Source organism: Microtus pennsylvanicus, chromosome 10, assembly GCF_037038515.1.
Source record: "Microtus pennsylvanicus isolate mMicPen1 chromosome 10, mMicPen1.hap1, whole genome shotgun sequence".
Lineage (NCBI taxonomy): Eukaryota > Metazoa > Chordata > Mammalia > Rodentia > Cricetidae > Microtus > Microtus pennsylvanicus.
Genome location: NC_134588.1, coordinates 98,019,824 through 98,043,049, shown reverse-complemented (window position 1 = coordinate 98,043,049; position 23,226 = coordinate 98,019,824). Strand labels below are relative to the sequence as shown.

At 45.4% G+C, this 23,226-nt stretch overlaps 1 protein-coding gene across 1 annotated transcript in view; it reads left to right on the top strand.

The window, feature by feature from the left end:
* The first annotated feature begins 1,836 nt into the window (after positions 1-1,836).
* Smyd3 (SET and MYND domain containing 3) overlaps positions 1,837-23,226 on the top strand; it is a 556,763-nt gene continuing 535,373 nt past the window's right edge. The window contains exon 1 of the mRNA XM_075989284.1: positions 1,837-2,097. Coding sequence (XP_075845399.1) covers positions 1,934-2,097 — 164 coding nt within the window. The 5' untranslated portion in view covers positions 1,837-1,933. The remainder of the gene's footprint in view (positions 2,098-23,226) is intronic.

The window sequence follows — 23,226 nt, the reverse complement described above, 5'->3', positions numbered from 1 at the left end:
TGAGTCCTTTTGTTTCTTTGGTACAGTGAGACTGTCCTTATAACAAATGTGCTTAGGACACATGGAGTCCTGGGTTCTAGTCCCAGCCCAAGCAAAACAAAACGAAGCAATCCAGATCACAAAGCAGATCACAAAACAGTGGGTACATGTGTAAGTGGGAAAGTTAAGGGCTGGGGACATGGTTCAGGGCGTAAACATCGAAGGAGACCTCTCTAAAGCATTGTCTTCTAACTTCTACACACATACCTTGGCATGCACCTACTCACACTTATGGACACCCATCACAGACACACACTAACTCGATAATAAAACTTACTTTCTAAAAAAGTGAGTATTTCTGGCACATGCCTTGGATAAGGCAGGGGCTGGGGGAGACAGATATCTGTGACTCAAGTCAGCCTGCTACACACAGAGAGTTCCAGGTCAGCCAGGATGACACAGTGAGATGTGGTCAGAAACAAACTAACAGAGTATTCGGTGTAAAGTAAGAAATCACCAAAAGAAAAAAATTCGAACAGGATTTCTCTGTTACTGAGGCTAGTCTTCAGGTTGTGGGTTTGCAGGATTGCCAGGAGGCCTGGAGAACTGTGTACAAGATCCCTTGGTGGGTAGGCAAGATTGTCACACCTATGGTTCGCATCCGAGTCACTGCACCAAAAAAAAAAAAAAAAAAAGATTGTCACACTTGTAGTTTCAACCCTCAGGCAGTGGCAGGTGGCTCTCTGTGAGTTCAAGGCCAGCCTGGTCTACGCGGGTAGTTCTAGGACAACCCTGGCAATTTAATAGAGTGAGCCTGTCTTAAAAAAAATTCATTGGTGAGTTCAGCTGTGGCAGCCACTCAGAAGAAGGCAGTGTTATCTGCTCCTACAAAGAAGAGGTGGAACTGTCCAAGGACCAGCCTACCTGTGATACTGCCTTAGGCTACTTTGCTGAGTCCCCAGGGCCACCTGACTGCTTTTCCTCCTTGGATTTCCTCTGGGGAGAGTGTGACCTAATTCATAAAAAATGTGTAGAGCTCACATTACTTAAAAAAAAAGCCCGGCGGTAGTGGAGCAGGCCTTTAATCCCAGCAGAGGCAGAGGCAGAGGCAGAGGCAGGTGTGTCTGTGAGTTCAAGGCCAGCCTGGTCCAGGACAGGCTCCAAAGCTGCAGAGAAACACTGTTTCTAAAAACAAAAACAAAATCTAGGTGTGGTATCATTAACAGCTAAATTCATACCTCAGACCCGGTCGAACATGCTGACATTTCTAGGTACGCCTTGTGTTCTCACTATTACTGGGTAGTTTTATACCCATAATCCCAGTGCTGAAGAGGTGGAGATGAAGGATCTCCTAATTCAAGACCTGATTGCAACATATTTTCAATTGGTTCAACAAAGATTACTCTGAAATGGTTTATCAATATGAGCACGTACACAAACAGATGGCGTGATTGGAAACAGCAAACGCTGAGAACTGTTCTTCTAGGTGGTGAATAGCAGGTGATGGCCACTGTCCTATCAACTTTTCCCTATGCATTAAAATGAGCACAAGAAGCAGGGTGTGGTGGAGTGCACCTGGAATTCCAGAACTGCGGAGGCTGAGGTGGGCAGATCCTTGTGAGTTCTAGGTCTAAATAGAGAGGTTCCTTGGTCAATATAGTGAGTTCCAGATCTGCATATGCTACACACATTGAGGCTCTGTCTCAAAAAAGAAAGAAAAGAAGAGAAAAGAAAAAAGAAAAGAAAAAAAGAAAAAGAATCGCACAATAATATACGGGAAGACATCATCCAGGGCAGGTTGTAGTAGGCCCTTCTGCGCATGCTCACATGAACTACCCGCCTTCGTCCCCGCCCCCTAGTGTACGCAAGCGCAGGACGCAGGCGTGCAGTCAGAAAACACGAGACTCTTAGCTGAGGGACTCGGTGCGGGTCTGAGGTGCGGATCTGTGGAAGGATGGAGTCACTGAAGGTGGAAAAGTTCACGACCGCCGACCGGGGAAATGGGCTGCGTGCAGTGGCCCCACTGCGCCCCGGGGAGCTGCTCTTCCGCTCCGATCCCTTGGCGTACACTGTATGCAAGGGGAGTCGTGGCGTCGTCTGCGATCGCTGTCTCCTGGGGTACGTACGGAGGGGTGTGTGGGTCTGGACCTCTCGGGGTCGTCTCTGTGGGATACGTACAGCACCGCAGGCTGCTGCAGGATTTGCGGGGAGCCAGTGGTGCAGATGGAGGAGAAGCGTTGGGCAGTAGATAATTTTGCTGGGGAATAAAACATCTATACTTTGTGCAACGAGCTTCATCGGTTGTGGAAATCAGAAGTGGCAGGGGTGGGTGGGAGCGGGAAGGAACGAGCAGGGGTGTGCACGTCAGGTTCAGAATTGAGGCCTCACCTGATCAGTCTTGCGGGAGGAGGGAAAAGCCTGCTGTTTAGGGTGCACTTTGATGGTCCGAGTTTTGTGTGGCTTAGCATAGGAGGATGAATGAGACATCCTTAAAGAGCCGGTCAAATGAGAATTACAGTGTGTAACAAAAGAGCAGAATACATATCCTCTTAGCGTAAGTTACGGAGGGTTTGCAGTGTGCTTCGCCGTGTAATGGCTACAAGGACAAACGTAATGCACCACCTATGTGTAGATGCAACAGTTTATGTGACAGTGTTTTGCAAGTCTGGAAGCATAGTGTCAGTGTAAGGTGATTTACTGTTTATAGAATTGTATAACATACATGTGTGTCCATAGGATTTGTAGTTTGTCAGCACAAGCCGGCTTCCCACTTTGCACTGGGGGTAAGGACTCAGATAGGTAGGTTGACTTTCTATGTGACCACTACTCCTTCAGGCCCATCCGTCTGTGGCTGGAGTAGGTAGAGGTGGGGAAGTCTAGCTTCACCATTCATTCCACAATACGGCTCTCCCCGCTCCCCCACCGTTTCTCTGTGTTTACCTGGCTGTCCTTGAACTCACTCTGTAGGCCAGGCTGGCTACCTGCCTCAGCCTCCTAAAGCCAATGGCCATCACTGCCGGCTTCTACAATATTCTTGTTTGGTTTACATTTGAGGACTTTGGTTTGCGTTTTAAAATTAGCAGGTCATAATATTTGTTATTTTCTGGAGTAATGATAGCAATGACACACACAGGCACACACACAGACATGATTTGTTGAGGAGGGCAGCTTGAAGTCCGTGTACTTAAAACAATTCATTCCTTTTAAACTTGGCCTCAGATGCACGCACCTCTTCTCACAGACTAGAGAAAGCGGGACTCTTCATTCTGCTACACACTTTGGAGTGTATTCAGAATGTGGGTGCACTGCACTCTGCAGCAGAGGGCTTGCTGCCTCAGTCCTGTAACAAGTGGTGAAGACAGTGGAGGCCTCCTCGGAGACACTCACTGCTGTGCTTCAGTGGGTGGAACAGAATAATTGGATCATAAACGTGACAAATTAGTAGTGGAATTACTAGAGATGGCATTTTTAAAAAAAATGTAGTGACTTATTTATTTTTATTTTATGTGCATCGCTGTTTTGCCTGCAAATCTGTACAGTACATCTGTGTGAGGGTGTCATATCTCCTGGAACTGGAGTTACAGACAGTTAGGACCTTCCATGTGGGTGTTGGGAATTGACCCTGGGTCCTCTGGAAGAGCAGTCAGTGTTCTTAACTGCTGAGCCATCTCTCCAACCTGAGATATTTTTTAAAAATTTTTTTATGTGAATTCATATTTTGCTTGCATATATATTTATGTGAGAGTGTTGGACCCCCTGAAACTGGAGTTACAGACAGTTGTGAGCTGCCGTGTGGGTGCCGGGAATTGAACCTGGGTCCTCTGGTAGAGTGGCCAGTGCTTCTAGCCTCTGAGATCCCTCCAGCCCATGAGATGTTCTTTTAAAATTTGAAGTTTATTGATATTTTTCAATTGTATGCAGTATTGGATTTCACTATGACATTTTTGTACACGCATATCATTGTTCTCAGAGCTGGTCTTGAGTCGTAAGCTACAAGGAACTGCCCATTTTCCAGAATAAAGTCATGAGCCTTTTATGGGTAACAGTGCCTCTTGGTTTACCAAACTACATCATTTTGTCTTTTTTTTTTTTTTGAGGACCATGGTGATTTAACGACCAAAAGAATTTCTTGAAATGCTATGGGGGAGTGCTCCGCTTTAAGGCTGGGAGAAACCTGGACCTGAAGGTTGGCAGAAACCAAGTCAGAGCTGCACAGCCGTGATTGGGCCAGAGTCTGGGCAGTGCCTCCTCTGGTGCATGGCAGTCAGTGGATTGTGCAGCATACTTCACTAGTACCGCGGACAAGGGACCCTGCTGCTGCTTTTTGGGAAAATAATTATTGTTAGTGATTTGCTGTCTTTGTTGGATTAGCTGAGCTCTGGCCTGCTATGGAATATTACTTTATCTAGACAAAGATGTGTTACATTTATTTATGCTGCATTTGTTAAAGATGTAAAGATGTGTTGCTTGGCCGGCCTAAGGCACTTGACTGGTCTAATAAAAAGCTGAACGGCCAATAGCTATGTGGGACTAGTGGGCAGAGGGAGTAAGTAGGAGGAGGGAAGAGAGAAGAGAATGAGGGAGGAGAGAGAGAGATATGCCTGTGGCAGCCACCAGCCAACCTTACACAGAGTAGAATATACAGTGTGTAAGAAAGGTCAAAAACTCTGAGGCAAAATGTAGATGAAGAGAAATAGGTTAAAATAAGTTATAAGAGTTAGTGAAACAAGCATAAGATAAGGCCTAACATTCATAACCAATAGTAAGTCTCCATGTCATGATCTGGGAACTGGTTGGTGGACCCAAAGAAAGCCTGCTGTGTAGGTCACTGCTTGTGCCTCAGCTAACAGAAAAGTTGAGAAAGTATACTGATCTTGGGTAAAAGATAGGAGGCAGACCAGCCTGGTCTACAGGAGCTAGTTTCAGAGTTCCAGGACAGGCTCCAAAACTACAGAAAAACCCTGTCTCAAATAACAACAACAAAAACAAAACAAAACAAACAAACAAAAAGATAGGCAGCCTGTATTCAGTGTTATAAACAAATGATGTGTCCTTCCTGCTGGTTAGTAGATACTTGCTCATCAATTCTTTATAAAAACAATTGATGTGTGCTTACTTTGGGTTGCTAGGTGATATGTATACTATAATTCATTTGTGTTATAGCAGGCTTTTCAGGGAACACGCTCATTTCTGTGGTTGCCTAAAGAATCATCGCAGCCTGAAAATCTAGTTAGTGGAATGCTGGTACATCCGTAATGAGGTTTGCCATCACTACCAAATGCCCGCCGCTGTAGGATAAATTTCTGTGTTCCTCTCTTTGTACGGGAAGCCATTTATTTATTTATCCACCCACCATCACTTGTAAAACCTCTTAAGAAGAAGATATGTTGTTAAGTTTTCATAGCCCTAATGCAGAGAATACATAAACTCTTATTTTGTAACATGAGTTTCTGGTAGAATTATTTTGCAAAATCTTTTTTTTTTCTTGTTTTTTTGTAACAGTGCCTCTCTCTATAGCCCTGGCTGTCCTGGAAATCACTATGAGGACCAGGCTGGCCTTGAACTCACAGTGATCGGACTGCCTCTGCCTCCCTAGTGCAGGGATTAAAGGCATGCTATCACGCCTGGTAAACCTTGCTGTCTTTTATTTGACTTATTACACAATTACATAATAAAACATGGACTTTGTAACATTAAGGGGGAGTGGATAAAAATAGAACAAAGGAACAATTTTATAATTACTTCATTAATGTTCAGAAATGATTGTTAAAAGGTCCTGTTTGCTTTCTGTTTGCTTTTTTTGCATTTAATTAGTGCTTTGATTAGTATATATTTACCTATTTATTTGTACATTTGGTTTTATTTTTAGACAGGATTTCTTATAGCTCAGGATGTCTTGCTATTAGCAATGTAGCTGAGGATGACCTTGGACTCCTGATCTTGCGTCTATCTTCCAAGTGCTGGGATTATAGGCATGTACCAGTGTGTCTGGCTTTCTTGTAGTGAGTGGAAAAGACAACGAAGAGGCTGAGGTTATAGCTCCGCGGTAGAGTGATTGCCTAGCAACGGGAAAGAAACAGATGAAATTGTGAATCACTGCAGCTGCGAGTTGAAATCATTCATACTGTTTTTTTCCTCTGCTGTGGCACACAGTTTTAGCTTGCTGCTGATACAAAAGATGGATGGAAGAATGAATTGTGTTTACTTTCAGTTTGTTTTGGTTAAATGCAGAATGTGAAATTTCACTTTAGGGTCTGGAGAAATAGTTCAGAGGCTAAGTAAGGGCACTTCCTGCTCTTCCAGAGGACCTGGCTTTGATCCCCAGTGTCAGTGGCTCACAACCACATGTGATTCCAGCTGCAGGGGATCTGATTCCCTCTTCTGCTCTCTGCAGGTGTCTGTGTACACATGGCACACACACATGGCACACATACACACATGGTACATACACATGCCACACAAACACATGGCACACACACATGGCACACATACACACACAGCACACATACACACATGGTACATACACATGCCACACAAACACATGGCACACACACATGGCACACATACACACACAGCACACATACACACATGGTACATACACATGGCACACAAACACACATGGTACACACACATGGTACACACACACATGGTACATACACATGGCACACATACACACATGGCACACATACACACATGGTACACACACGGCACACATACACACATGGTACACACACATGGTACACACACATGGCACACATACACACATGGTACATTGTAGTAATATGGGGCAGCGGCAGGGTTGCGTCCCCAAACACCCCAGCTGCCTGCCCGGCTCGGCTAGCTTATGCCCCGAAATAATTACACGGACACTGTATTCTTTTATAAACTGCTTGGCCCTTAGCTCTAGCCCTTACTGGCTAATTCTGATATCCCAATCAACCCATCTCTAACAATCTGTGAGCACCGGTCTTACCGGGAAGATTCTAGCCTAAGTCCATCCTGGGTCGGAGCTGGGGCATGGCGTGTGTCTGCCTGGGAGCGGGTAGCATGGCGTCTCTCCTGTGTCTGCTCCAGAGAGGAGAGCTGTCGGGAGTCTGACCTCACTTCCTCTTCCTCCCAGCGTTCTGTTCTGTTTACTCCACCCACCTAAGGGTGGGCCTATCCAATGGGCCTAGCAGTTTCTTTATTGCTTAGCCAATGAAATCAACAGATTGATATATGACACTCCCACATCACTTCCCCTTTTTCTGTTTAAACAAAAAAAGGAAGGCTTTAACCTTAACATAGCAAAATTACATATAACAAAACAGTTATCAAGTAAAAGTTACAATAATCTTTATCATAACTAAGGAAAACTATAACTAACTATTCTTAACTCCATCGAAGACTCCAGAAAGATACAATACTATCTAAGCAAACAAGAAAAAAAGCAACTTTTAAAACTCTAGAAATGACAGAGACATCTTGCTGCCTGGACAGTCACCCAAAGTTCCTCTGTACCGTTGGGGCATCCATCTTCAGCCTTCAGGCCCATAGTTTGCAGCAGACATTTCCACAAAGCAGGAAATTTCAAAGGCAGTCACTATCTGCTTGTCCTGAAGAATGTCTTGCAGACTCTTTCATGAATCAGGAACCCCGAAAGATCATCTCACCTTAGGCAAGTTCAGTAGTCCTCTCTCTGCGGGTTCTCTTTGTCCAGTTTATGCAACAGTCCAGGCAAGAACAGTTTCTTGCCCAAATGGCTATCAAACTCCATAAGGATCCTCTGCGATGCCCATCTTCTTCTTGAAGTAGATTGGTGCTGCCAGGAGCAGTGTCTCATTGTCATGAAAAGTCCTCAGTTATTAAAACATTAAATGTCCTATTCTGTAATCTTTGAAAGACATGAAGAATGTCTATTTAAAATATATCTCTATATATCTAGAAAATCTAACCAACATGACTACAAGCTTTACTATTATCAATGCTATCAATAAAGCAAAATCTATACTAATGCAAATTATTCATACCTATATCATATCCCCCTTTAAATGTAAAAGAACATTTATAAACCATATTTGGGAACACGGGCGCAGTTTTTTCTCTCCAAACTGCTTCCTGCTGAATGGGGGCGTCGTTAATTAGGTCTTTCATGGTATAACCTGTGTGCTAGTTTCATCTCAGTTGGCAGTTGAGCAAAGCAATTTTCTGAAGATGTTCACAGCAACCCTTCAGGAGGACGTGGTCCATCATACCAAATCGGAATAGAAGAAATGAACAGGGTCTCATCCTCTGTAAAAACAAAAGAAGAATCTCTTTTCCAAAGTATCATATCCTTAGGTCCAAATTCTGAAATCATACCCTCATGATATCCGTTCTGGTTCCACTTGGCAGCCCATATAATGAAATGTCTGTCTGTACTTAGCTCCTTTACAGTCAAAAATTTTAAAGAAAACACAATGTACATAATCCAGACTCTCTGTGAATTTTCCATTTTTTACGTAGCTTATTTTTCTTTATTTCTTTTAATCTCTTAACTATCTGTACTCTGTCTCTTTAAAGACTTTACCTTTTTTTTTAACCATTAACTTTATTCTCTATATTCTTTTTCTTCTCTCTCCCAAGCCTACGTACATTCATCCAACAGTGTGACTCATTTAGTGGTCTGAATCTGTCCTATTGTGAATCTGCAATTTTTTACTATCCAGGAGCACTTTTGATTTGCGCCTTTAAATCACTAGGCACTTAAGAATCTAAGCAGTGACATTCCTAAGTTAACATTTTGCTTTTTGAGCGTATATCTTTGACCTGGAACAATTCTGTAGACCAGGCTGTCTTTGAACTCTCAGAGATCCGCCTGTCTCTGCCTCCCAGGCATTGGGATTAAAGGTGTTTGCCACTACACCTTGAACTCACAGAGATCTGTTGTCTCTGCCTTCTAGGCACTGGGATTAAAGGCGTGTGCTACCACACCTTGAAGTCACAGAGGTCTATCTCCCTCTGCCTCCCAAGTGTTGGGATTAAAGGTGTGTACACACAACAACTCTCTTCCTTTTTTTTGTTTTTTTTTTGTTTTTTTGTTTTACCAAGCAATATCAGTAGGACTAAAGTCGTGGCTTTGCCGGCTAGATGTAGCCCATTCCTTAGCTTTTCAGCCTCATGGCTGAGGTACTGGCTGTAGCCATGTTTACTGCCATAACTGGCATTTCAAGGTCCCTGCCAGCCAGCGAGCTACAACAGACAACACTCAAGTCCTCTTTCGGTAGCCGGCCCTCCTGCCTCAAACAGTCAGAGTTTGCCCTGGCAGGATGGCCCAGAAAGCCGGCATTTTTAAACGGCGCAGCTTTTTTCCTGCTATGGCTGAAAACCGAAAAGCATGCATTCAGCTTTTCGTCAACACCATTTAAGTGTTTCGTGGCAGGACCTCTTAATAAGCCGCAGGGTTTTGCAGCTAAAGCTGAGTCAGGAAGCCTCTTGGGGCTACCAGGTAGGAGCGGCACTCAGCACTTTAATTCTGAGACTGAGCGTGCAGCACAGAAATTCTTTTCATCCAAGTTACATCCAAATCTGACACGCAGAGCACTAAGCAGTCTGAAAACACGTCTCTGTATGGCAGCAGGAATCCGCCATGCTCTTCCACCTGCCTAAGCCTGATTCTGCCTTTTGCCCAGGAGCAGGCAGGGAGCTCTGAGTCATCGTCAAGGTCTCAGAGCACTCTCCTTCCGATCCCAAGCGGGAACACAAACATAAAGCCAGAGTTTGCACTGGTGGCAAAGCCCCAGGAAGCCACGCTTTGAAATGACACAGCGTTTTTTCTGCTGCTGTTGCCGAATCAGGAAATCTCTCTACAGCACGCCACCAACATACAGCAAAAATCTGTGTTAAACTCTCTCTCCCTTATTTTTAAGCCTTCTCAGGTTTTCTGTGGACTCAGTTAGCCACACGTCTGGGCGCCATTTGTAGTAATATGGGGCAGCGGCAGGGTTGCGTCCCCAAACACCCCAGCTGCCTGCCTGGCTCGGCTAGCTTATGCCCCGAAATAATTACACGGACACTGTATTCTTTTATAAACTGCTTGGCCCTTAGCTCTAGCCCTTACTGGCTAATTCTGATATCCCAATCAACCCATCTCTAACAATCTGTGAGCACCGGTCTTACCGGGAAGATTCTAGCCTAAGTCCATCCTGGGTCGGAGCTGGGGCATGGCGTGTGTCTGCCTGGGAGCGGGTAGCATGGCGTCTCTCCTGTGTCTGCTCCAGAGAGGAGAGCTGTCGGGAGTCTGACCTCACTTCCTCTTCCTCCCAGCGTTCTGTTCTGTTTACTCCACCCACCTAAGGGTGGGCCTATCCAATGGGCCTAGCAGTTTCTTTATTGCTTAGCCAATGAAATCAACAGATTGATATATGACACTCCCACATCAGTACATACACACATGGTACATACACATGGCACACACAAACACACGGCACACATACACACATGGCACACATACACATGGCACACAAACACACATGGTACATACACATGGCACACATACACACATGGTACATACACATGGCACACATACACACATGGCACACATACACACACAGCACACATACACACATGGCACACATACACATGGCACACATACACACATGGCACACATACACACAGTACACATGAACACATGGCACACATACACACGGTACACATGAACACATGGCACACATACACACGGTACACATGAACACATGGCACACATACACACGGTACACATGAACACATGGCACACATACACACGGTACACATGAACACATGGCACACATACACACATGGCACACATACACACATGGTACATACACACAGCACACATGCACACATTGCACATACACACGGTACACATGAACACATGGCACACATACACACAGCACACATACACACATGGTACATACACACGGCACACATAAACACATGGCACACATACACGTATACACATAGATGAAAATATAAAAATAAATCTCCAGATAGCACTGCTGTAATCACTTGTTTTTCTAGGTCTTCTTACCCAGGTACTGACTGAAGTCTAACCTTTCTACTTTAGCACACACGGATGCTGTTGCTTATGCTGTCAAGGACAGTATTTTGGGGATAGTATAGAAGGGACCAGGTTGCCATCAGCTTCCACATCAGCACTGTCTGCAGACAAACACTCACTGTTCCTTCTGTAGGTTCGGAGCTTCGTGCCTGCCAGGAGGGAAGAAGATGACTTGGAAGTGGGGAGGTCTTCCTTTTTGCCTTTGTGGACTGTGGAGAGAAGTGGGCAGATGTAGGGTAAACACATTCTGGGAGTTACACGCTCCCGCTGTTCTCGTCTGGCCAACGTTGTGTGCTTGTGGTGGGCGTTGAATGGACGGAGGGACAGGTAATAATAGACAGCAGTGGGCGTTTGTCTCTACTCCTCTATGTTTGGGATCTCTTCTTTGTAGTGCTGGGATGGAGCCTAGGGCTTTACACAGGGTAGGCAAGTACTCTGTCACCAAGCCACGCCCCCAGCCCTGCTGTTTAGAGTCAGGAGAAGAGATAGGCAGCTGGCCAGAGCACACAGTGGCAGAAGGAAGTGGCTATGAGGGGAACCTGTGGGGCAAGGGATTCTGAAATCTGTCTTACCTCGAGGTAGATGGGGGAGATTAGTACCCAGCGAAGAGTAGGACTCATGACAGAGGACTGTGTGATTTTGACTCTGAAGTCAGGACTGTGGACACCAGGGATGAGCATAGTGAGGTCCCCAAAGATGAGATGCCTGCTCCTGGCAGAACAGAGCACTGAGGATACAGAAAGACACCAGCATCTCAGGTGTTGCTACACTGTATCCAGGGTGTATAGGAAGATCTTGGAGGACAAACCTCTTCAAAGCAGCCACTCAGAGTGGTCATGGTAAGGAGTTAGGCTCAAAATCTGAACGTTAGTTGGAAAAAACTGAGATGTTGTTTGATACATTTGATTTTTTCCTGGCTGTTAGCTGGGTGGTGGTGGCGTACGCCTTTAATCCCAGCATTCAGGAGGCATAGGCAGGCGGATCTCTGTGAGTTTGAGGTCAGCCTAGTCTAGAAGCTCTAGTTCCAGAACAGGCTCCAAAGCTACAGAGAAACCCTGTCTCGAGAAACCAGGAAAAAAAAATTTCTGGTTGTTTATTAGAGTAGATATTTAGGAAACAGATGCGTTACAGAACAAAGCACACCATATTCAGGAGATAGGTTAGGGTCTTGGAGAAGGCGTGGTGGCCGCATTTGAGCTGAAATGTGCGTTTAGGCTGTTATGGCAGTGCAGGAGCATGGTGCAGTAAGATGGTGAAGTCTGTCCTGGCTGGGGACTGGAGGACACAGACTGGAGACAAGGGGAGATGGCTTCATGTCTTATGCCGAGGAGAGGTCCTGGAGAAGGCGACAGTAGTGATTGAAAGGTAAGAGGCAAAGTCAGACATAGTGACACGCCTTTAATCCCAGCATTCGGGATGCAGAGGTAGGCAGATTTCGGAGTTCGAGGCCAGTCTGGTCTGTGTAGCGCATTCCAAGCCAGTCAGGGTTACTTAGTGAGACTCCATTTTAAAGACAAACAAGCTACAACATTGAAACAGGCATGACTTTTGGTGCCGGAGAGACGGCTCAGTGGTTAAGAGTGCTGGTTATTCTTCCAGAGAACCCAGGTTTGATTCCCAGCACCACATGGTGGCTCACACTGTCTGTAACTCCCGTCCCAGGGAATCCAATACCATTCTCTGGCTTCTACAGGTACAAGGTATGTGCCGTGAAGCACAAACAGACACACAGACAATCCGCCTTCATACATACGAAAGAAATAAAATACATTTTAAAAAACTAAATAAGAATGTGTGAGACAGCTAAGAGGGTGGTTGCTAAGTGACTCAGGCTTAGAGGTTTGAAATAGTTTTCTAGGAGAGAAGAGGAATTTGCCTCCTGACGTGTGAGCTTGGTGTCCAGTGTTGTCTGATCACTAAAAACTTGTTTGCATTTGACCTCTGAACACTTAAAGCATTGCTTTTGCCTGTCTCAGTAGCCAGCGTCTTGGCTGTGAGCATTGCATTGACCCAGGGTTGCTGGGTGAGCGTGGATGGCAGAGGAAGAGGAAGAACCTGGGATGGCCATGAGCATTGCGTCGACCTAGGATTGCTGGGTGAGCGTGGATGGCAGAGGAAGAGGAAGAACCTGGGATTGTAAGGAAGGGCAGATGTGAAGGTTGGGTCTCAGCCTCTAAGCTAGGGAATGCGGTCATAAACAAAGCCGTGGGTTGTGAATGTGACTACATTACGTGGTTAAAGGTGTTTTTGTCATGTAGGACAGGGTCTTAGGCCACCCAGACTGGCCTGAACTCACTGTGTAGCAGAGACAGGCAGTGAACTTCCGGTCCTCTTGACTCTACTTCCTGAGTGCTGGAATTTATAGGCATGTGCCTGGCTAAAGGCCTTTAATTTATTTTTTTCAAAGCCCATCCCTAGCGACACACCTACATAAGCAAGGCCACACCTCCCAGTCCTCCATAATCAATTCATCAACCTGGGATTAAGCGTGCAAATATATAAATATTTGAGGCCTATGGTGGGAGGGTATTCTCATTCAAACCACCACACTTTCTCTTTTGTCACCTCCCCTCCCCCAGACAGAGTTTCTCTTTTTTTTTTTTTTACAGGCTAGAACTATAGAGCTGCTTTGAAATCAGGGCTTTGAAAATCGGGTTTACCTGAGGGTCAGGAACCTGGAGTGAATGAGATAGAGACAGATAATTAGGTGGGTTGGAAAAGGACGCTGTGGACATGACTTCCCCTTTGTAGGTAGGAGTTATAATTCCTTTTGTTTTCCTTGTTTTCTTTTGCAAGGAGGTTTGGGGAAAAGGCTGTGTGGCTGAGCTCTGAGCCTGAAAACCTTTGGTCCGTGTGAATGCCACATCAGAGGACGTTCATAATCAGGATGACGAAAATGTTTGGTCCATGTGACTGCCACAGCAGAGGACGCTCTTAAACAGACAGGATGACCCGTTCTGCGGACAGCAGTAAGCTGTTCTCCACCTTCAGACTGTTTGGTGCTTGTTCGGAGGGCTCAGGAACAGACGGACTTGAGACAGGAGTGGAGGATGGTGCCTGGAAATCAGTGTAGTCCAGACTTCTCCAGTAGTAATCCCTGCAGTACTAATTACTCCTGGCTTCCCCAGATGGTGGACCCACCCAGGACCGGCCAACGACCTGCCATCATGTCTTGTCATGGAGACTCAGATTCTTCCCATTGGACTGCCCATTTATTCCCTGAGCCTGGATTTGCTCTTTGCTGCTTGGACTGTCGTTTCTGATGTCTGAAAATCTGTACGCTGTGGAATTCTTGTTTGCCTCTTACCTTCACGGGATGGGACTCAAAGTAGCCGGCTAAAGTCTGTGACTGTGACTGCATTTCCTGTATGCTGTCTTTTGAGGCATCCCCTTCCCATGCCTAGACATTATTCAGATAGATTCAAAAGGTGCTCACGACCGTGGCGAGGTTGTTTTTGAGACAAGGTCTATGGCCCAAGCTGGCTTGGAACTCACCATGTAGCCAAAGAAGACTTTGAGCTACTGGTCCTCCTGCCTCCCCCTCCCAAGTGATGGCAACACACAAAGACCACCGTACTTGGCATAAAGGGTTTTGTTTATGTGGGTTTATCTATTGATATTTATAGCATAAAGAAATTAAGACTGGGATGACTAGTGCTACACAGAGAAACTCTGTCTTGAAAACAAACATAATATTGTAACTGAAATCTTGCAAAAGAATTATTGAAACATACATTTATTTATTTACTTATTTATTTTTCGCTATGGAGTCAGATGCACTACTGTGTAGCAAGGTCCTCTGATGTTTGCTGTGTAGTCCAGGCTGGCCTTGAACTTGAAACAAGCCTCCAGCCTTCAGTCTCTGAGTGCTGAGATTATAGGTGTGAGCCCCCCACCCCAGCTCATCCCAAGGCTGTAGCTAACAGTTGTGTTTTAGATTTATTTATTTATTTTCTTTTTCTTTTTCTTTTTTTTTATTTATTTTCTTTTTATACCAGGTTTCATACAGTTCAAAGTTAGTCTCAAACTCTCTAGCTGCGGTTGTCCTTGACCCCACCTCCTGCTCCTGAGTCCCTACACATCAGGGCTGGGCTCACAGACCTGTGCCACCGTGGGCTTGGGACACACAGTTCTTCCTGCTTCAGCCTTTGGAGTCTCGGGTTTACAGGTGTTGTGCCAGCCAAGCAGGTGGATCTCTGATGTGCAAGGCCAGCCGGCCTACAAACTGAGTTCCAGGACATCTAGGACAACACAGAGAAACCCTGTCTCTGGGTGGGGTGTTGGGCCAGGGGAGACTGAGGTGAAATCGTGAGAAGTGTTTCCTCAGAGTCAGCACGCAGAAGCTGTGCTCCAGAGGCAGCTAAGGCTGTACCGTGTACCCACAGCTGAAGTGGGAGTGTTAAGAGTCACCCATGTAGACCTGATTTTGAAGACATGAATGGGTTGTGGAAAGCAGCTGAGACCTGGTGCTGTGTGGTGGGGCTGGAGTTCCTGAAGTAGAAGATTCCCTGCATTTTGGAGATGCCAGTACCACGTGATGATTACTAAGGACGGCACCAGCGGTGGCTCGGAGCTGCCAGGAGCTTTGGAGAAGGCTGTGCTGGCTGTACTGGCTGGAGCCAGAGGAGTGGCTCAAGCCCTTTGGAGGGGCCCAGACCCGGGGCACTGAGTTATTTACACAGTTGTAGTTTGTGTTTGCTTTGTTCGGATTGTGACTGTGCCTTGGTTCTTCCCTCTGTGAGTGAGAAAGTATTTATTTTTTTATTATTTTACTTTTTTTTTTTTTAAATAGTTTTTTTGAGACAGGGTTTCTCTGTGTAGTGCTGGCTCTCCTGGAACTCACTCTGTAGACCAGACTGGCCTTAGGGGTTATTTTTGATTTTATGGGAGCCCACAGTTGAGAGACAAGCCATGAGGACCAAGCCAGCCAGCAGCACCCTCCATGGCCTCTGCATTGCCTCCTGCCTCCGGCCTTGATTTTGTTTGATGGTGAGCTGCGATGTGGAGGTGTAAGGCAAATGCGCCCTTTCCTCCCCGGCTTGCTTTTGGTCATGGCGTTCACCACATCGCTCTCACAGTTGGGCATAAAGTTGATCACTTTTTTTAGTTTTTCCTTTGTTCTCAGTGTCTTCATGTTGCAGCCAAGGTTTCGTGGGAAATGGTTTAAGACCATTGAACTAGCCTGCTCTTTAAAACTTCCCTAGAACACTAGCCACGGATAGGTCTTTGCTTACTGAATCTTATAGTTGGTTGGAAAAATGATTTTTCAGCTGTGTTGCTCCCTGCACTAAGATGATGGTCAGCTTGGGCTTCAGTTCCCAGCGCATACATGACCGACCACTCTCAAACATTTTTAACACAGTTCAAGGGGATCAGATGCCCACTTCTGACCCCTGTGGGCACTAAGTACACACGTGGTGCACAGACATACATGTTGTTGTGTGACATTTTACTCTTTTGGCTTTTTGCGGGGCCTGCCACCCAGCTCCCATATAAATCACACACAGAGACTTAGTTATGAATGCCCAGCCTTAACTTGGCTTGTTTCTTGTCAGCTTTTCTTGACTTATATTATCCTGACCACCTTTTGCCTCTGGACTTTCATTTTTTCTATTTCTGTATACCTTTCTTTCCTTCTTATTCCATGACTGACTGGGTGGCTGCCCCTGATGTCCTCCTCTCCTTGTTCTCTTGCTCCTCATTCTCTCTTTATACTCTGCCATCTAACCCCGCCTATCCTCGCTTCTGCCTTGCTATTGGCCATTCATCTTTTATTAGGCCCAGCAGGTGTTTTAGACAGGCAAAGAATCACAGCTTCACAGTTAATCAAATGCAGCGTAAACAAAAGTAACACACCTGAAAATAATATTTCCCAGCAACATGCAGGCAAAACACCCATACATGTAGAATCCAAATAAGTGGATCTTGAGAGAGAGAGAGAGAGAGAGAGAGAGAGAGAGAGAGAGAGGCCCCATTGTCCCAGAATGTCATGGATGTTGGGGCAGGAGCAGGGGATGCAGCCCTGTCTTTGTAACCGAGAGACTGCTACTCAGTTTGCAGAAATTCTTGATAGCTGTGGAAGAAATCTTCAGGATGAATCAATATGAAGAAAAGTTGGAGTTTACCAAGAAGCAGTTTAAATAATTGTATATTTTTGTGTGTGCACACATGTCTGTGGTGGTCAAAGGACAATTTATGTGAGTCAGTTTTCTTGTTCCTCTGTGTGGGTCTTGGAGACTCTTTGACGATAAGAAGCAGTGTGAATATAGATGGTACAAATGGGCATTAGAGGAGACTGCACTTAGGACAAGGACCGTATACTCCCAAGTATGGCTGTGGGCTTCCCCAGTCTCAGTTGCCAGTTTCCCTTAGTTTTACTGTCTGAGATTTCTGCTGATCTGGTGGGTTAGAAGTGCATTAAATACGGTTTTAATTTTTAAGAGCATGTGTGTATGTCGTCGTGTGTGTGTGTGTGTGTGTGTGTGTGTATGTAGGCTATGAGGCGATCTTGGGTGTTGGTCTCAGCAGTCCTGCCCACTTCCTTTGAGACAGGGTCTCTGTTGACCAGCTCTGCTGTACTGGCTGGCCAGCTAGCTTTGAGCATCCTCTCCAGTGCTTGCCTTCCCAGAACTGGCATTCTAAGTCTGTGCCGCCACAGAGTGTTTTCTGAATCCTGCTGTTCAAATCAGCCTGTTAGTTTACCTATAGCAAAGAACGTAGCTTCTTTCAGCATTTTCTTCCTCTTACCTATCCTTATCCGACACTCTTGGAATGACTTCCATCAGGGTCACCCAAGGTTTTGTTGAGTAAATCTTGCACCCCCCCCCCCTTTTTCTTTTTGTGTGTGTGCTGGGAATGGAGCCAGAGCTTGTGCGTGCAGGACAGAGCTCTGCCATGCAGCTGCCCCCAGAGTGTCAACACCGCCTTGTGAGTCACATTTCTTCTCCTTGGTGCTGTCCTTCTGAGGGGTATGGGCACAGCCTGGAAGCCCTGACAGGTGGGGAGGGCCATGCCTGTTTCTGAAGAGGATTGCGGAGCCCTTGCCCAGAAGAAGCCTAGAGGTGTCACATGCAAAGGGAGATCAACCTCTTCGGAGAACCCACAATGAGGAATTTAAGGGTGCAGAGTTCAGGGTTGTGTAGACATCTCCCCAAATGTTCGCACCCCCAATTTAGTCTTGCAGTCAATTCCCTATCTTTATATATGAGTCAGCTGGAAATTCATCGCGCTCTTAATTCGGTTCTTGGTGTTCTAGGTGATGGTCGTTGGGTCATCAGCATCAGCAGGAGCTTGTCAGCCAAATGCCATTTTAGGCTCTAACATACACAGAATCAGAATATCTGTTTTCTGTGTGTGATTTCAAGATGACTGTGTAACTTTGCACATTAAAACTAAGGCGAGCTGATTTCTGTGCTTTGAAAATTCTTAGAAACCTGATTATTCGATAGCTACTTACTCTGAGAATATTTGAAGAGTCTATGATTTGATTTTTACACACAACATACATCTAAAGACCATACACATGAAAGTTTAGACTTCCCATTGCCTTCTTAATTGTAATAGAGGCAGAGCTCCCTCTGGTGGACAATGGGAAGAAAAGCACACAAGTACTTTGTAGAAAAGCAGTTGAAGTTTTTGGTTTTTAAAGCCTATTAACTAAGCCTGGCATGGTGGCTCACACCTGTATTCCCCCGACATTTGGGATGCTGAGGCAGAAAGATCGCTGCAAGTCTGTGGGCAGCCTCTGCCCCCTCCAAAACAGACAAACAAACAAACAAACAAAAAACCCAGACAAACGAAAGGAAAACAATAACACCCTCCCAACTTATTTACTGGGTTTGACTTTGGTAGAACAGTTGGCATGAGTACAGGATTGCTGGATCCAATCTACGGCATCATGCGCACACAAGAAAATTCCCTAATTAAAAAAACAACAAAAGAACCCCCACGCCACTTCCTAACACCCCCCCCCCCCAAATCTCCAAAACCAAACACCCAAACATCCCTCACCATAAGGAAAACATGGTAGATTTTTTTAAAATATTTATTTATTTGTTTATTATGTATACAGTATTCTTCCTGCAGGTCTCATTACAGATGGTTATGAGCCACCATGTGGTTGCTGGGAATTGAACTCAGGACCTTTGGAAGAGCAGGCAATGCTCTTAACCTCTGAGCCATCTCTCCAGCCCCCAACATGGTAGATTTTTGTGGTAAAGGTGGATTATTAGCAGAGGCTATGTTTCCAGAATTACAGTCACAACAATGTTTGGTAGTTGATCATATTTAAACTTGGTGTGTTCTGAGGGAAACAGTTTTCTTGTCTCTTTACAGTGGGATTTATTGGTGTGAAAGTTTTTTTTCCCCTTCCTGTTCTTCTACTGTGTGTGTTCTGGGATTGAAGTAGGCTGTCAGGCTGGCAACAAGTGACGTTCTGTACCTGTTGAGCATTCCTGCTGTTCCCTGGGTTTGTTTTCTTCTGGTAGAGTTCACTGTGTAGGCATTTTGTTTGTTTCACTGATTTATTTTGTTTTCTTTTTTAAAATTACATTCCATCGCCATGGTGACAGGGAGTAAGATAGGAGGCAGACACCGGTGCAGTTCTCCCCAGCGACCCATGTGACACACACCCTCCAATGAGTCCACAGTTCCTGTTTCTTCCCAAACAGGTCCACCAACTGGGTGTCCAATATTCAACCATACGGGTCTGTGCGGCCGTCCTTCTTCACACTGCCGCCGTGTGTGTGCTTGTGGAGCTCAGAGGACAGCTTGGAGAAGTTGTCTCTAACTCAGGACCTCACGTTTGATGGCTGCATCCTTGTTCCTCTGGGCCATCTTGCCAGACCTATTTTAGCTTTTCTTTTTGATATAATTTATTTTTATTTTATGTTCATTAGTGTTTTGCATACATGTATGTCTGGGTGAGGGTGTTAGATCCTTTGGAACTGGAGTAACAGGCAGATGCATGTGGGTGCTGGGAACTGAACCAGGGTCCTCAGGAAGAGCAACCAGGTCTCTTAACTGCTGAGCCACCTCACCAGCCCCTATTTTAATTTTTCTAAACAAGCTCTTTCAATCTGGGCTGGCCTCAGCCCACTCTGCAGACTAGGATAATCTCCTATTCCTCCTGCCTCCACCTCGTGAGCCTTGGGACTATAAACTTGCAGCTCCTCACGGGGTGTCGTGCAGATTGTGAGTGGGAGTGTGGGAGGCAGGAAGTAATGGATCAGTGCTGAATCGTATATGTGTTGTGATCAGGAAGATGTGTAAACCTGGAGATGGTTCACGCTGGCCTCTGGCCTCCAAGTGGTGGAAGGCGGGGCTAGGAGAGTGGCAAACAGCAAGAGCCTGTGGACGGTGCAGGCTGGTTTGGAGGTGTGGTGAGATCCCAGGTAGTCATTTAGGCAGCAGGAGGAGCCCCATGGAGGGACATACCTACTGGAGACTGCATGGCAGTAGAAGCCTTTGCGAAAACTAAAGTCTCCTCCCTTCTTTTTTTCTGTCCTAATTGTTACTATAGGTCAATCAGTAAGTGATTTAATCTGAATTTCCATTTAACAGTTTCGGTTTTTGAGGCAGGGTTTCTCTGTGTAGCCCTGGCTGCCCAGGAACTCTCTCTGTAGACCAGGTTGGCCTCGAACTGAGAGAGATCTGCCTATCCTGTCTTTGTCTCCTGAGTGCTGGCATTAAAGGTGTGTAATTTATTTTTTTTTGGAAATGAGGAAATAAGGGTGTTTGAAATGGAAGAATTCAATAATTTCTGACACTGTTTTTTAAAAACTTTCTAAAGATCCCTACTGCCCCCATTAAAGAGGATTAAGCCCATGGCGGGCGTGTGCCCTCCAAACTGAGCTGTGTTCCCCAGCCATACTGTCTGGAGTTCTTGAGGCCACTGTCTGTGTTTGCTCCCATATACACAGTATGCTCAGCCCAGACAGGCTTTAGAGAGGAAAGATCAATTAATTCGAGAATTAGAATTAAGTGCTTTTGGTTCCCTTTTGTTTTAAAAATCCTGAAGTTACCATAGCTGCTTACAGGTCAGCATCTCTTCCAATGTGTTGGGTATGAAACTGATATCACCTGTTCTTCGGAGACAGTTTTGCTAGGTAGCCCAGGTTGGCCTGAACTCATGATCCCCCTGCCTTAGCAATCCACCATCACATTCAGCTAGAACATCTCTTAGCTTTGAAAAAATATTTTCTAAAAGACAGGGTCTCATTATGTAGCCCTTAGCTTGCCCAGAACTCTCTGTGTAGACGGAAATGGTCTTGAACTCACAGAGGTCCACCTGCCTCTGCCTCTGCCTCTCACATGCTGGGATTAAAGACGTGAGCCACAGTGTCTGGCCCTTTCCATTTTTTAAAATTAAATTTAAAAAGTTACATTCAGTTATTGATTGCGTGGGTGCATTCATGCAAGCATGTGTGTATGCCACTGCATGCTTTTGGGGGTCACCACCTCTCTGAGGTGGGGCCCAGGGACTGCATCCATGTTGTACGGTTTAGTGACAAGCACCTTTATCCACTGAGCTGTCAGCTGGCCCCCATGTCATCCATTCCTGAGGACTGGTTGATAAAGTTCTGTGTGTTGAGGTGTTTATGGTTCGATACTGGTGAATGCTCTGGTTAGACTGTCTGTTGTATGGACGGGGTAAGTTTGGAGTGAACCCTGTTTTCCTCAGTGATAAAATGGGGTTGACAGTAACGAAAACAGCTATTTTATAGGATGGTGCCCAGCACTGAGCACGAAACCTAAGATTCCATAAATATTGGTAAGCAGTAGTGACAGTCACAGTGGGTGTAAGGTGAGTGGAATACTTGCTGTGTGTCTGACATGATGCCACAGGTTATCTCATTTAATCTTCCAGAATTTTCTGAAGGTTTTTTCCCCCAGTATTTGTCATATTTCATAGATTAGGAAACTGAAGACTGGAGGGGTTTTAATTTGCCCACATTAAATAGCAAATTGTGCCTGAAGTCAGAGCCTGGGTTTTTCTGTTTCTGTAGAAACTTGTCATACATCAATAGTGATTATGTATTTGGTGACATACAGTGTTAATAGTAAAACAGTAATGGTTTTGGGGACTGGAAAAAAATGTACAGATAAGATACAGGTTGAAATTGTGCATTTTCGCCAATATCTTAACACATTTTTTTCTGGTCGACATCTGTTGAAATTATGAATAAATAATGATGCATTTAAAGGTGCGCATCATTATCTGAACCTGGAAAATTACCTGAGCTGCGTTGAGATTATTCTCCTTTCCATCAACATGGCCTCAAACAGGGAAGGGACCTGGACTGGAGCAAAAGAGAAAAAACAGATACTGATTGACGTGTTTACCATGAATTGTTATTTCAGCTGATTTTTTTCCTGTTCTGTGTCATCTTAATTGTACCATGATCTGTAGGAAGACTTCAATAGACACATTGTATCAGAGAATATAGTACGCAAACACCTATCTCCAGGTGTCATGCTCACAAAGCCCTGGGGTGACTTGGTTTAGTTTGCTTGGTGTGTGGGTGGCCAGAACGCAACCTCAATTGTCTTTCCTCGGGTGCCATTCACTTTCTTTTCTCAGGGGTGGGAGGGGGGGTGTAAGTGCGCTTTGGGGAGAGATCTCACTATATAGTCCTGGTAGGTGTGACACTCACTATAAAGACCAGGCTGGCCTGAGTGCTGGGATTAAGAGCATGCGCCACCACACCCACTCCCAACCCTTTGTTTTTTGAGACAGGGTCTCTTACTGAGACCAGTGTTGGAGTCACAAGCACAGATCACCACACCGAGCCTTTTTTTATCCGGGGCTGGAGATTGAATTCAGGTCCTGCGGCTTGCAGGGCAAACACTACCCATTCTATGAGCTCTGTAACCCCCGGTTGCCTTAATTTCACTGGCCAAAATTATGTGTCTATTAGTTTATGGGTGGGCCACTCTCAGCTAAGATCTCTGTAGTAAAACTGAGTACCTGTGTTAAGCTGCTTTCTGTTTCTATAATGAGGTTGAGTAACTGTGCTGGCTGGTTTTTTATGCCGACTTGACACAGGGAACCCCAATTGAGAAAACGCCTCCATAAGGTCTGGCTGCAGGCAAGCTTGTAGGGCATTCTCTAAACTAGTGATTGATGGGGGAGGGCCCAGCCTACTGTGGGTGGGGCCATCCCTGGACTGGCTGTTCTGGGTTCTATAAGA